The following is a 15,048-nucleotide window of genomic DNA, read 5'->3' as shown; positions in this document are numbered from 1 at the left end:
TCTTACTTACCGCTTCGGCGGTTCCTGTCCGCTCAGTCTTGTCCACCGCACTTGCGGTTTTGCTCTTCTCGGCCTTGTCCACCGCGTCTGCGGTTTTGCTCTGCTCAATTTTGTCCACCGCGTCTGCGGTTTTGCTCTGATCAGCCTTGTCTACCGCATCTGTGGTTTTGCTCTGCTCAGCCTGGTCTACCGCGTCTGCGTTTTTTCTCGGCTCAGCCCTGTCCACCGCGTCTGCGGTTTTTCTCTGCTCAGCCTTGTCCACCGCGTCTGCAGTTTTGCTCTGCTCAGCCTTGTCTACCGCATCTGTGGTTTCGCTCTGCTCAGCCTTGTCTACCGCGTCTGCGGTTTCGCTCTGCTCAGCCTTGTCTACCACGTCGGCGGTTTTGCTCTGCTCAGCCTTGTCCACCGCGTCTGCGGTTTTTCTCTGCTCAGCCCTGTCCACCGCGTCTGCGGTTTTTCTCTGCTCAGCCTTGTCCACCGCGTCTGCAGTTTTGCTCTGCTCAGCCTTGTCTACCGCATCTGCGGTTTTGCTCTGCTCAGCCTGGTCTACCGCGTCTGCGGTTTTTCTCTGCTCAGCCCTGTCCACCGCGTCTGCGGTTTTTCTCTGCTCAGCCTTGTCCACCGCGTCTGCAGTTTTGCTCTGCTCAGCCTTGTCTACCGCATCTGTGGTTTCGCTCTGCTCAGCCTTGTCTACCGCGTCTGCGGTTTCGCTCTGCTCAGCCTTGTCTACCACGTCTGTGGTTTTGCTCTGCTCAGCCTTGTCCACCGCGTCTGCGGTTTTTCTCTGCTCAGCCTTGTCCACCGCGTCTGCAGTTTTGCTCTGCTCAGCCTTGTCTAACGCATCTGTGGTTTCGCTCTGCTCAGCCTTGTCTACCGCATCTGCGGTTTTGCTCTGCTCAGCCTGGTCTACCGCGTCTGCGGTTTTTCTCTGCTCAGCCCTGTCCACCGCGTCTACGGTTTTTCTCTGCTCAGCCTTGTCCACCGCGTCTGCAGTTTTGCTCTGCTCAGCCTTGTCTACCGCATCTGTGGTTTCGCTCTGCTCAGCCTTGTCTACCGCGTCTGCGGTTTCGCTCTGCTCAGCCTTGTCTACCACGTCTGCGGTTTTGCTCTGCTCAGCCTTGTCCACCGCGTCTGCGGTTTTTCTCTGCTCAGCCTTGTCCACCGCGTCTGCAGTTTTGCTCTGCTCAGCCTTGTCTACCGCATCTGTGGTTTCGCTCTGCTCAGCCTTGTCTAACGCGTCTGCGGTTTCGCTCTGCTCAGCCTTGTCTACCGCATCTGCTGTTTCGCTTTGCTCTGCTTGATTACCGCATCTGCAGCTCTGAACCCGTCTCCCAGTCTGTACTGGACCCTACCCAGCCTGCACTCTAGCCTGCCTGTTCCTGTATTCCCCGGTGTGGGTCAACAGCCGTGTCCGGGGTCTGACCTGGAGTGGCACCTGGTCCCTCTGCTCGGTTCCTCCCTGGTGCACTGGCGTCATATGCCATCGTGCGACCTTGGTCGGATCGGGCAGATACTTAGTTACGCCCCTCCAGGCACTCTCCAGTTCATGGCACAGTGGAATCACTAATCACGCACACGCCAGTCAGTCCGGGTGTGTGCATTACAATATTAGACCTGTTGTCTCTGTGCTCGTCACAGTCAAACCCGGAAACAGTCAGAGTAGGGAAAGCTGCTGCTGAATGAGGTAGAGATTTGCTTGTTTATCAGCTAGTATAGGTACTCCACAACAAATCTATATATCCATCTGAACTAAAAGTCCTTCTGAGGACTAATCCAGTTGCATATATTCAGTGGTGAAGGTGATAGTAGGAGTTATGCAGACAGGCAGGCAGGGTTTCTGGCAGTGTATACAGAACAAGAGGGTCCATTGCATGTTCGGTCTGCTCCTGCTATTATAGATATCCGTACACATAGCCCCAAATATCAGGGGCCAGGGCTCATTTTATTTTCATCTGAATCCTGATTATTTACTTAAAAATCAATCCAGAGTACACCATTTTACTGTTCCATTTTCTTGTTAGCACTACAGAATACAGCCAGATCTTTTCCATCATCAGACGTATCACATATAACTGCGGTACAAATCCATCCATTTCTAGTGAACGTGAAATATATTATATGAAATATTTTCCATTTAAAATTTGTAGCAGTGTCAGTGAAGCTATTCACATGCGGTCACTGTGAAGAATAGTAAACTACAGGGCCGCTATTTAAAACTGTGGGTGTCCATCAGACGTATCACTTATAACTGCGGTACAAGTCCAGTCATTTGTAGTGAATGTGGAAAATATTATCCTCCATTTAAAATGAGCAAGGCACATGGAAAGGGACGGGGAAGTGGACATTATGGTGAGGGTGCATGCAGAGGCAATGGCCTAGCTGAAATTGTGGCACAACAAACACCAACATCTTGTCGCTCAACCTTCCTGTCCAAATTGCTAAGGGACTGCAGCACACCACTATTGAACCCAGAGCAGTTGGTTGTTGGTTGGACAACAGATAATGCTTTCAGTCACTTTGCCACCACCACCACCCTGTCTTCCACACAGTCAAGTCTCAGTAGCCGTGAGTCTGGACTGCATATTCCTCTCCCTGATCCTCCTTCCTCCCACCATGCAGAGTGCCCGGAGACAACTGATCCCACACTTGGACACTCCAAAAAGATGTTCACTTATCCATTTATAGATTCGGGCCTCTCGCCCGGCCAGCTTCAAGCGGAGCAAGAGAAGAACACGTGTAGCGACGCCCAAATATTTGAGCAGCCATGGTAACACGAAGACAGCGGTGGGAAAGTACAATTACTGTAGCAAGAGGTGAATGATGATGAGACACAATTGCCAGAATCTCAGGAGGAGGACAAGGGTGCGGAAGTGGAAGACGAGGTGGTGGACGATGAAGTCACTGACCCAAACTGGCAAGGTGACATTCAGAGCGAGGACAGCAGCACACACGGGGAGGGGAGGCACAGCACCACAACAGGCAAGAACAAGCAGTGTGGTGGCCACAGACACAAGGCGGACAACCGTTCCCCAGAAACACCAACACGACGAAAGTTGCCAGTACTACTGTAAGGTCTTCTTAAGTCTGGTTATTTTTTAAAGACTCTGCAGATAACCCCAAAAAGACCATTTGCACCATCTGCCAGGCTAGCATCAGCAGGGGTAGCAAAACTAGCAGCATGACCACCACCAGCATGATCAGGCACATGACAGCAAAGCACCCGACAAAGTGGGCCGAATGCCAGGGTCCAAAAACAGTGTCTGCGTGTGACACCACTGTTTGCTCTGCTGTTGTGCGTGCACGCCAATCCCCTGTCCATGGTGCATGCAAAGATGTCTCCCACCCTGCACCTGTCGTTGCACACTCTCAACTCGCACCATCAGCAACCACTTCCTTGTCCCAGCGCATTGTTCAGTTGTCCCTACCCCAGTCCTTGGAACCTAAGTGCAAATACGCAGCCAACGCCCCACAGGCCACACTACTAAACTCACACATTTTGCAAATGCTTGCGCTTGAAATTTTGCTTTTTAGGCTAGTGGAGACAGAAGCTTTCCACAACCTGATGGTGGCAGCCTACCCTCGGTACTCGGTCCCAAGCCACCACTATTTATCCAGGTGTGCCATCCCCGCATTATACAAACACGTGTCCCAGAACATTAGCCGTGCCCTCAACAGTATAATGATTTTTTTATTTTATTCTTATTTATACACTTGTTGCAGACAGCAGGAGCAGAATACTACTCTCAACATTGTCCCTTGCTCATGCTGATTGCAGCACAAGCAGGGGACAATGATCAGAGAATTGTGCCGCCTATTCCCTGGCACCGGTACGTGTCACACTGATGACACACAAATGTCATCCTTGTGTCATCAGTGTACACGTGTTTGGGATGTTTTGCGGCCCCTGTGGTGTGCAAAAAATGGACATTCAGCATGTTTTGCCCATGGACACACTGTCAGTGGAAACACACTGACATGTGCGCAGACCCATTGATTTGAATGGGTCTACATGTGTATGTGTCTCCAGTAGACACTGACGTATGAAAGAGGCCAAAAAGTGAACAAATATTTGAAATATATAGAATCCTAAAGCAAAGATTCATCACAACTATTTCTCCAATTTTCTGGAGTAATTTGCTTGGTTTTAGTATTTGCAACTTATTCTTCAATCTTGATATGTTTGAACAACTTTTAAAGTTGTTTTATAAGTCTTTGACCCTGACTCATTATTGCTTTTGTGCCTGTTTTTAGTTTGCACCAAATTCATTACACTATTTGCGACTTTTTCTAAGTCTATTTCATATGTACTCATTTTGTTTTATTTTGTTGCACTTCTTGGGCGGAGTCTGATTCATCAATTGCGACTTTTTAAAAAAGTCGCAAAATTTGGCACAACTGCACTCGAGTGATTTTCTGTACTTAAATCAAAAATCAAAATTAAATTCATTAACCGCATGCTACATTTTGATGAATTTGGACAGTAAAAAAGAAAAATTACGTAAAAAAAAACTGAAAATGATAAATTGCTGCCTTTTTAAAAAAAATAATAAATTCCTTGACAATTTTACTTATGCATATGTTTTAGACTGATTAATGAAATGCGACTTTTTCCAAATAACAATTTATAAATGTTACTGTGTCCATGTCTCCTGTCGGAACTATGAAAGTGACCTCAAGAAACATAGTTGGTAGCATTGTTTATTAACTGCTATTAATTTTTGACTTTATCTGTTTAATTAATAGTTTACAATGTTATTTCAATATTTTACATATGTCATATCCGTTATTTTCTATTCTGCAGTGGTTTTCATGGTTGTCCAATGGAAGTAAGAAAAGGAATGATATCAAAGAAGGGGACACAGAGATCAACAACATTCAACCCACAACAGAATCCTTACTGGATGAAAGTCAAAAACAAAATGCGTATGTATTGTGTATTCAGACAGAAACAGGGCATCTTTAGCATGAAAAAAATAAGTTTTGAGAATCAAATTAAAACTTTACTGTCCGACTTGAGTAAAATGTTATCGAATGTATTGGCTGTGACATATCAATGTCAATAGCTATTGAAACATGTCAGTTAACCAATTCTTTTGATGCAAAGCACTGACGATTGGCTGACACAGGAAATGCTATCCACAAGCTAGAAGGGACCCAACACAAGCTGTCTGAAGACCACTATGCATTTCTTAATAGAAGTATCAGTTGTAGAGATGAGCGGATCTATTCATGGAGGATCACGTTCGAGTTAAATTTCCTGAAATTCATGGTTTCACACAAATTCGAACATTTTGAGGTTCCATTCATGGTTCACAAAACAAATAAAACCTGCCAGGCACCATTTGCCATACCGCTGAAGCATCAAAGAGCATCCTAGCTTAATTTTGTGTTGCCGCTCGGGCCTTCCTATAATGCTTTACAGCTATGAGATTAGCAGACCTTGTACAGTTGTGGTCAATACCTGGGTCATCAGAAATCAGAGGTTCCCAGCGGAAGACAGTTTGTACAGCAGTTTCTTTTTCCATCTCCAAAGTCTCTCTTTTCTGTAGAGTGTAATCTGTTATAGTCATCAGGGTTATCTCTTTCTCCCAAGTCCTCTCTCTCATGTACAGTGTGAGCTTTTATGGTCAGCAGGGTCCTCTCTCTTTCTTCTGTACATTGTGAGCGCTTATGATCAGCAGGGTTCTCATCTCTCCTGTACAATGTAACCTCTTTTGGTCAGCAGGGTCCTCTCTCTTTCTTCTGTACAGTGTGAGCTCATATGGCCAGCTGGGTCCTCTCTCTTCTGTACAGTGTGAGCTCATATGTTCAGCAGGGTCCTCTCTCTTCTGTACAGTGTGAGCTTTTATCATCAGCAGAGACTTCTCTCACCTATAAATTGTAAGCCCTTATATTTAGTGGGGTTCTCTTTCTCTCTCTCCTCTCCCGCACAAGCATTTTGTGAGTAATTACAAGCTTACCAGTATTGAAATTTATTCGCCATATATCAAAATTTTGGGGAAAATTTGGCAAAGTCAGTGAATTCGAATTTCAAAAGATTTGCTCATTTCTAGTATGTTGTATAACTTACTAATTTAAGCACTGTTAAGGATATTTTTTTACTGGATAATCGCTTTAATTTGTACTTTTCTTGTTTTAAGGCAGGAAAATGAAAAAGATGGGAACAAAGTGGAAGCAAAGGCTGTTGGTCCCATCAAAATTGTAAGTAAACCGTTTTATTATGGAATACATGTAAATATATAAATCTTGTAAACTGGATATTAATAAACAATAATAAGACACACAAAACTTTACAATTGTACGTTGATTGTGTATAACCGTGTATTATTATACTAATATAATATGACTTATTTTATGGCTAAATAGTTTTATTTATAAAGTGCATAGAACACCTTTAAAGTAGGTGTCCTGTTGTAAGAAAATTGATTTAATGTTTGGCAAGTGAAAAAAAATCTTATGTGTAATAATATTCTTGAATTAAAAAAAGCTATTCCAAACTTGAAATATATCTCCAGGATCTCAAGAATTGCACTCTTCAAGGACACTGACTGAATCCTTTCAGTCTCAGCAGTATCAAAGAAGGGGACTGGCTTACCTATTGATGTAATCCAGTCAGCCAGTCTCTTTGATACGTGGCACTGATATGCTAATATTGAAAATAAGCTAAAACTAATGGAAGTTTATAGTCAGAACTAGACCTGATATCTTAAAGGGGTACTCTGGGGATTTAAAAAATTATTGCAATTGCAATACCTTCATAAACTATTAGGATAACATGAATAGTTATCTGCTTGCATAGAGTGTGATATTGGGAGTGTTTTTCACCCTCACTCTTCCTGTAATTCTGTGTGATGCTGCAGCTGCTCCTCATTACTCTCCCTCCCTTGTGGGATGTTATGTCAAATATCAGGGGGCATGGCCTGCTCCCTGCTAATAGCGGCCTGCTTCCTGATACTATCTGCTTGTATGCAGTCCAATATTGGGGGTGTGATGTGGGCTTGACCTGCTCCCGGCTGCTAGTAGCAGCAGCCAGTCCCTGATAATATCAGACCACTTAACAGTACATAGTATCAGGGGGCTGGCTGCTGCTACTAGCAGCCGGGCGCAGGCAACACCCATGTCACACTCCCAATATCACACTTTATGCAATCAGATAGTATCAGGGGGCTGGCTGCACTACTATCGGCGAGCAGGCCACGCCCCCTGATGTGTGACGTAAAGTACTATAATGGAGTGGGAGCAGTGAGGAGCAGCTGCAGCGTCACATAGAATTACAGGTAGAGTGAGTGTGGAAAACAGCACTATTCATGTTATCCTAATAGTTTCTGAAGGTGTAGATATTACAATAATTTGTTATCTTCTTGGAGTACCCCTTTACTTTTAATTGAGCTTTCTTAATTCAAGTATATTATCACTTTTATCACTTTACAACACATTAAAACATCTTTTTTACTTGAAGTGTAACATTTTCAAAGTATTCTTTAAAGAAGGTATAGGAAGGGTTGAAAACAAACAGTGTGCTCTGATTCATCATTTGCAGGGTTTTTTAAGTCACTTTCCTTTTTTGTCTTGTGGTATTAGTTGCCGTTTTTTAAATAAGATTCTTTAAAATGCCACACACCTTTCATGAATTTGACACAAAATCAAAAATAGTCTTTTTTCTGTATTGACCTGTTTTTGCGACCTTTTAGTACAAAAACTAGCACATTTCACAAAGTAGTGCAACAAATGCATATAAATGTTGGCCTACTTCAACTAACACTGGGGAGGGTGGTTGCACCAAATTTTGTTGCTTTTTAAAAATTTGGTGAATCAGACGAAAGTATCTGGAATCACTAAAGTTTGCCCACAAAGCAGAAAATAAAAAACAGATGAGCATATATAAAATAATCTTTAAAAAAAGCCACAAATAGAATAATTAATTTATTACAAACAAAAAAAGACACAAAACATGCAAAACTAGACAAAATAATGTGCAAAGGCAATGATGAATTGGGGCCATAAAGTATAATAAACTTGTGCATAACTGCTTTTAATTGTATCACATGCCTATGATTGTGACTATTGCCCGAGCAAGGAATATAACTCAGTATGATCAACAAGATGTAATAGATTATTTCTGAATACACCCATAAGTAGAGATGAGCGAATGTTTCAATGTTCAGTTTGGATTCCGATCGTCAAATTTGCAATATTTGCCGATTTATTTGCTGAATATTCGCAGAACATTACTGAACGCCATTGGATTCAATGGGGGGCAAAAATAAACGCATACACAATATAAAAGCTGCCAAAACACATCAAATTAGGGGAAAACACCAGGAAAGTGCCATCAATTGACCTAGAGTACAAGTACTATATTATTATTATTCTAATGACATTTATTCTGTGGCGCTTTACATGTGAAAAGGGGCCACCGACTGGTACAAGAGGATAGAGGACACTGCCCGTGACGGGTCACAAACAATCTACAAGGGATGGGTGAGGATACAGTAGGTCAGTGTACATCTAGTCGTGCAGCGGTATGCTGGAGCTAAGGTTACCGCAGATTGTACGCTTGTTAGAAGAAGTGGGTCTTCAGCTTCCTTTTCAAGATTTCCTCGGTAGGCGACAGTCTGATTTGTTGGGGTACAGAGTTACACAGTAGGGGAGATGCACGGGATAAATCTTGTATGCGATTGTGGCAAAAAGAGATAATAGGGAAGTAAAGAAGGAGATCTTGGAAGGATGGGAGGTTGCATGCAGGTAACTAGTAGAGGGAGACTAGGTCACACATGTATGGAGGAGACAGGTTTTCGAAGGCTTGGTATGCCAAAGTTAGGCTTTTCAACTGCAGTCTCTGGGCAACAGGGAGCCAGCGCAGGGACTGACAGAGGGGAGAAACCTGGGAATAGCGGGGTGACAGGTGGATTAATCGGCCAGTACAGTTTAGGATAGATTGGAGTGGTAGTAGGGAGGCCACAGAGCAGGAGCTTGTAGTAGTCGAGATGGGAGATGATGAGGGCATGCACTGGTGTTTTTCTAGATTCATGGTTGAGGAATGTGCAGATCCCTGAGGTATTTTGGAGATGGAGTCAGCAGCAATTGAAAAGGGCTTGGATTAGTGATGAGCAAGCACTAAAATGCACGGGTACTCGTTTGAGTCGAGCAAATTGGAATGCTCGAGTGCTCGCTCTGAGTAACAAGCCCAATGTAAGTCTATGGGAAACTGAAGCATTTTTCAGTTGGCTCCCACTGGCGGTCTGCAGAGGGCCTAAAAATTGCCCAAATCGATGGGAAGAGTGCTCAAATGACATGGTAACAGCATGGGGAAGACCATTGGAAGCATTTCCGACTCCCAGGTCACTACTGTCCACAATGTTGTCAGAGGCTTTACGCCACTTTTACAGACTCACAATAGAACATGCTAAAACGAAACCCAAATGGATTTTCCTGGGAAATAAGTTAAAGAACATCCTTTCCAGGGTAATGACTTGTATATAAGACAAAATAAATAACCAAAAACAAAATGCTCCTCCACATCTTGGGCTATGTTCACACGTAGCATTTTTGATGCGTTTTTGCACTTTTGCATTCCTTTGAACCAAGACTAATGCATTCACTAGGAAATGTCATTTTAACATTTTACAACCCTATCTGGCCATGTGGTGTGTGACACATCATCACACACATGCATACAGTGCTGCAAAGACATAGGAACAGCATGGGGAAGACCCCTGGAAGCATCTCTGACTTCCAGGTCACTGCCTAAAAGCGTGCCCATCATAAGTAATCCTTGGCGCATGCGAAGATGCTTCCCGCCATGCACCTGTTGTTTCAGACTTGCAACAATCACCATCCTCATCCTTGTCCCAGCGTCACTTTCCATTGTCCCTACCCTATTCCTTAGAATGCAAGCGCAAGTATGCAGCCAGCCACCCACCCACCCACAGGCTGCAATACTATACTGCCAAATTTTTGACAACTGCTTGCACTTGAAACTTGGCCTTTTAGGCTCGTGGAGGCGGAAGCTGTCCACAACCTCATGGCGGCGGCAGGGTTGGATGGGCCCACCAGAGAATCCTTCATTAGGAGAGTTCATGATAGGCGCAAACCTTGCAGCTGCTATGGGGCTCTTCAGCTGGGGAGAAAGGTGGGCCCTCAGAATCAAATCCTCTGGTGGGCCCAATGTTTTTCAGTCTGACACTGCTTCTCAGTGACAGTTGTATTTCACCACAGCCATATTCTTTAGCTTGGTGAAAGGACTGGCATAGGGGAAAACCGTATCTACTCTGAGTGTCATTTCTCCCAGGAAGTCCTCTAATGCAGCTTGTTGCATAAGCAATGACAGCCCATCCAACATCAGCTCACACTTGTCGATGGTGCTTCGACACACAAACATCTTTCTTTGCGCCTTTAATTTCATGACTACAGAGTTGGGCAATGGCCTGATCTGCAATGCGGTTTGAGAATTAACATGCATAAGCACGTCCAATCAACATTAAAAAAGCAGCCGTAGAGTGTCCGGAAACCTTCTCACACACTTTTCTTAGCCAGGGCTGCTTCTCGGCAGAGTTGGACATGCCCACCAGAAAACCAGAAACTCCTCTGGTGGGTCCTGGCTTCTCGATCAGGAAAGTTTATAGTGCCGAGGTGAGGCCATGATGATGATAGAGGCCACCATCTGCTTAGTTTTCTGTTACTTGGAATGCAAGTGCAAGTATGCAGCCAGCCACCCACCCATCGACAGGCCTCAATAATAAACTGCCAGATTTCTGGGCAGCTGCTTGCACTTGAAATGTGGCCTTTTAGGCTCGTGGAGGCAGAAGCTGTCCACAACCTTATGGCGGCGGTGGCCGGGTGTCCATACTCAGTCCCCAGCCGCCACTATTACTCCTGGTGTCGTCTCCGCCTTTCACAAGCACGGGTCCAAAAACATCACCCGTGCCCTCCCCAGTGCACTTAGGTGGGAATTACTGCCTAACCACAAACACGTGGACAGGTGAATGTGGACAGGGATGGTACGGAGCCAGTCCACATTAAAAATGCAGCCATAGAGTGTCCGGGAACCTTCCCAAACACATTTCTTAGCCAGGGCTGCTTCTCAGCAGGGTTGCACGGGCCCACCAGAGAATCATCGGGTGGGCCCTGGCTTCTCCATCAGGAGAGTTCACGATAGGCGCAAACTTTGTAGCTGCTCTGCTGTTCTTGAGCGGGGGAGGAAGGTGGGCCCTCAGAATCAACTCCTCTGATGGGCCCAATGTTTTTTTGTTTGAAACTGCTTCTCAGTGGGAGTTGTATTTAACAACAGCCATATTCTTTAGCTCGGTGAAAGGACTGGCATAGAGGGAAACCGTATCTACTCCGGCTGTCATTTTTCCGTCACCACCAGGTTCCGCCCATTGTCACACACGACCATGCCTGTCTGTATGTTCAGCGGTGAGAGCCACAGATCAGGCTGCTGTGTTACAGCTTTCAACAACTCTGCAGCAGTGGACGGTTTGTCACCTAAGCATTAAGCATGTTATCTTCAGCACAGTCTGTTGCCACTTGTCCAAGGCAGTGCTGCAGTGCTTTCAGCTTGTGACTGATGTGGTCATTTCGGAGATGGAGGCCGAACTGGAGGAGGAGGTGCAGGAGCTGAACAATGTGATTACATTGAGGTTACATTGGTGAGTTTGTTTTTTTTACTAAACAAAGATCCTACTTAGCGATGAGCGAGTACCGTAATATTTGTAATCGCTATACTCGTAATGAGTACTTTGTAATAAACGCAAATTCGTTCCGAATAGCAAGTACAATGTAAGTCAATGGGAAATGCGAGTAATTTTCTGCTGGACCCTACAAAGAGGTCTGGGGGCCTGAGGAAAAGGCTGAAATGGATGGGAAAGTGATAAAACAGAATGGCAAGAGCCTGAAGAATATGCCTGCATGCATTTCTAACTCACATATGGTTTCTGGGAATAAGTTTGTCGCAGTATTATGCCACTTTTACAGACACACAAGAACAACTACCGATCCTAACCTAAATTGCATTCAACAGGCCAAAAAGGTTAAGAAACAGTTTTTCCTACATATTCACTTGTTTATAAGGCTAAATAAACCAGAGAAACAAAAAAATATCCCTTTTAGTGTTTGCTCACACATACTGTTGTGGCTTTTTTTCGCCTTTTACAATTGGGAGGGCCCTGACTTATACATTTTGTAGGTCCCGCTGTCATACATCATTTTTAGTTCGCTATTCCCCAGCACTTTACAAGCACAGCTAGAACATACTAGTAGGTATGTTGATCTTTGACCTGAGAGGCCTCAGGTGGCTCTGTAACATGCGTTTTGGAGCAACAGCTGTTACTTAGACATTTGGGCAGTCCCTCCATCATTGACACTCAGATAGTGGAATACATATTCCATAGCAGTTTACAATGTGTGCATTGTAGCGTTAGGCTTGACCCCTCCTCCTCCACCACCATGTGATACTGTGGCCATAAATTCAAATGTTCAGAGGGCCTGCAGTAGGCAGGAAAGCTGGGTTTTGTGAGAGCCCTCGTGTCGCTCTGTAACATACATTTTGAAGTGCCCTCCTCTAGAAATTTTGGAGGTGCCTCTTGTGTACATTTGAGAGTGCCCTCACTTATTCATATTGTAGGGCCCTCACTATTATTTAACTAATTTAAGGGCAGAGACAACAGAGAGAAAAGGCCAAGAGACATGGAGCACTAAAGGTAGCAGTGAGTGCGGCCTACGATCCTAAAGTATGGCTGAACTTTGTGAACCGGAAAAATAAAGCTGCACTAGTCAAATGGATGACGAGCTCAAATATATTACTTGTGCAAGTCAATGGACAAATGATATATGGTGCCCCCCCTCCAGGATGGGTTGGAGAAGCTTCTCCAAATGGCTTAGAGATTTTGATTGTCAATATTCCCCAGATTATATAGCAAGAGAAGACTTCTTGATACTGTACTACATGGTCCAGTGCAGAATCTACATCGTATTTCCAAAAATTACTCCTGGGGCTGGGGGCTGTGTCATAGGTGCAGGAAGATTCCATGACAAGGTCCTCCCTTGACAAATGTTATCTTTGATGGAGTACTGTAATAATTGTGGCCCTCAATTCAAGTTTTCAGAGGGCCATCAGTCAGTCATCAACAGTCAGTGTAAATTTCTATTGAATATGTATCCCCTATCTCAGTCACAGTGTGGCACAACCTGTGACAAGGACCTCCAATGACAAGTATTATTTTGGTAGGACTACTGTACATTCCAGATTTGTCCACTGTACAATGTGCATAGGGACACTTCCTTGTGCCAGCAAAGCGTCCAATTGTCTGTGCCTGAGAACTTGGAAAGAATGCTTAAATACCCATCCACGCACCCACAGGCACAACTACTAAACTCGCACATTGCCAAATTGCTAGCCTTGGAAATGTTGCCATTTAGGCTTGTGGGAACACAGTCTTCCGTGATGTCTTGGCTGTGGCTGCCCCACGATATAGTGTTCCCAGCCGCTACGATTTTGCCCGGTGTGCCATCTTTGCATTACACAAGCACATGTTAAACAATCTGAACCGGGCTCTCACAAACGCCAGAAAGGTCCACCTAACAACAGACACCTGGACAAATTGTTTGTGTACAGGGACGATGAATTTCTGTCATGGCACACTGGGGAAACCTGGTGGAGGGTGGGACAAAGGCGCAAACTGGAACATCACACATCCCACCCACGCTAAGAATAGCGGGCCCAACTTCTGTCAGGGTTTCCACCTCTTCATATTCCACTTCCTCTCTCCCCTTCTGCTCCTCATCCTCTGCTGAATTACCCTCCCAATCACTGCCTAGCAGGGACCTGTGCAGCAGCGCATCGGTAAAGTGGCAAGACGCTCTGCTGAAGCTGATCTGTTTAGGTCAGAAAGCACACACTGCAACAGAGCTGTGGCAAGCTTTAAAACAGACCAATCAGTGGCTCTCCCCGCTGCATCTCCAACCCGGTCTGGTCGTCTGCGATAATGGGCGTAACCTAGTGGCGGCTTTAAAGATCAGCAAGCTGGTACAGCTTCAGTATGCAGGTCAGACTGAGAGTCAGCCACCACACATAACAACTGTCGAGTGGGTGTGGATCGCTGACATTTGTGAGGTTCTTGAGAACTTTGAGTACTGCACCAACCTCGTGAGCCGTGATCATGCTATTATCAGCGTAACCATCCTGCTGCTGTGTCTCTTGAAATAATCACTGCATAATCTCAAACAGGAAGCTTTGAGTGCCCAACATGTTGGTATGGAGCCAGATTTCCCAATGGGTGATACTACCCAGCCCAGCCAATTTTCTGAGGCAACATTGGGTGATGATGAGGAAGATGAGGAGGGAGAGGACCTGTTTTTCTGTGCTACCGAGGGGACTCGTAATGCTACAGAGGGGACACCCAATCCAAGCTTCATGTCTGTCCAGCCTGGATGGGCTAGAGAAGAGGAGGTGGAGGAGGAGGAGGCGAGTCAGCATGAGGAGAGGATGGGTACTGTTTCTACTGTTGGGAACACAGAACATTTGCCTTTTTGCAGCTTGCCCACATGGCACATGTATAAGTGTCTGTGGCAAGACCCTCGCGTGATACACATTTTATCCAACAGTAATAATAATAATTTTTATTTATATAGTGCATATTTCGCAGCACTTTACAATTAAGCGGAGACATGTACATACAATAAATTCAATACAAGGTAAGACAGTTTAAACAGTTACATTAGGAGTGAGGTCCCTGCTCGCAAGCTTACATTCAACAAGGAAATGGGTGGACACAATAGGTGAAAAGTGCTTGTTATGTCAGGTCAGGCAATTATAATAAGTAGGGATTTTCATATAAGACTGCATGATTCGGTCATCAGCCAGTAGGTTCAAGTGCAAAAATCAAGTATCGAGTGTAGTTATCGTGTGCGTGGAAGGTGTGGAGACAGACGAATAGTAGGGTGCAGATTCTGAATAATATTTAGAAGAAGGGAACATTGGATAGTTAGTTTACTGAGTAGTTGAGTTGGTAGGCTTGTTTAAAGAGATGGGTTTTTAAAGCGCACTTG

The 15,048-nt window shown here is 44.8% G+C and overlaps 1 protein-coding gene across 9 annotated transcripts in view; it reads left to right on the top strand.

Moving 5' to 3' along the window:
* The window catches only part of LOC141265127 (ATP-binding cassette sub-family B member 5-like), a 1,418,963-nt gene that overhangs the window by 216,609 nt on the left and 1,187,306 nt on the right, over nucleotides 1-15,048 (top strand). For 2 of the 9 annotated variants that reach the window (XM_073677804.1, XM_073677806.1), the window contains exons 2-3: nucleotides 4,802-4,923; nucleotides 6,141-6,201. The exons of the other annotated variants lie outside the window; for them this stretch is intronic. In XM_073677804.1, coding sequence (XP_073533905.1) covers nucleotides 4,802-4,923; nucleotides 6,141-6,201 — 183 coding nt within the window. The remainder of the gene's footprint in view (nucleotides 1-4,801; nucleotides 4,924-6,140; nucleotides 6,202-15,048) is intronic. 9 annotated transcript variants of the gene reach the window in all.

This window comes from Phyllobates terribilis, unplaced genomic scaffold (genome assembly GCF_046119375.1).
Source record: "Phyllobates terribilis strain yellow unplaced genomic scaffold, ASM4611937v1 Scaffold_4__5_contigs__length_816908805, whole genome shotgun sequence".
NCBI classification, from domain to species: domain Eukaryota; kingdom Metazoa; phylum Chordata; class Amphibia; order Anura; family Dendrobatidae; genus Phyllobates; species Phyllobates terribilis.
This window is presented reverse-complemented; position numbering and strand designations above follow the sequence as displayed.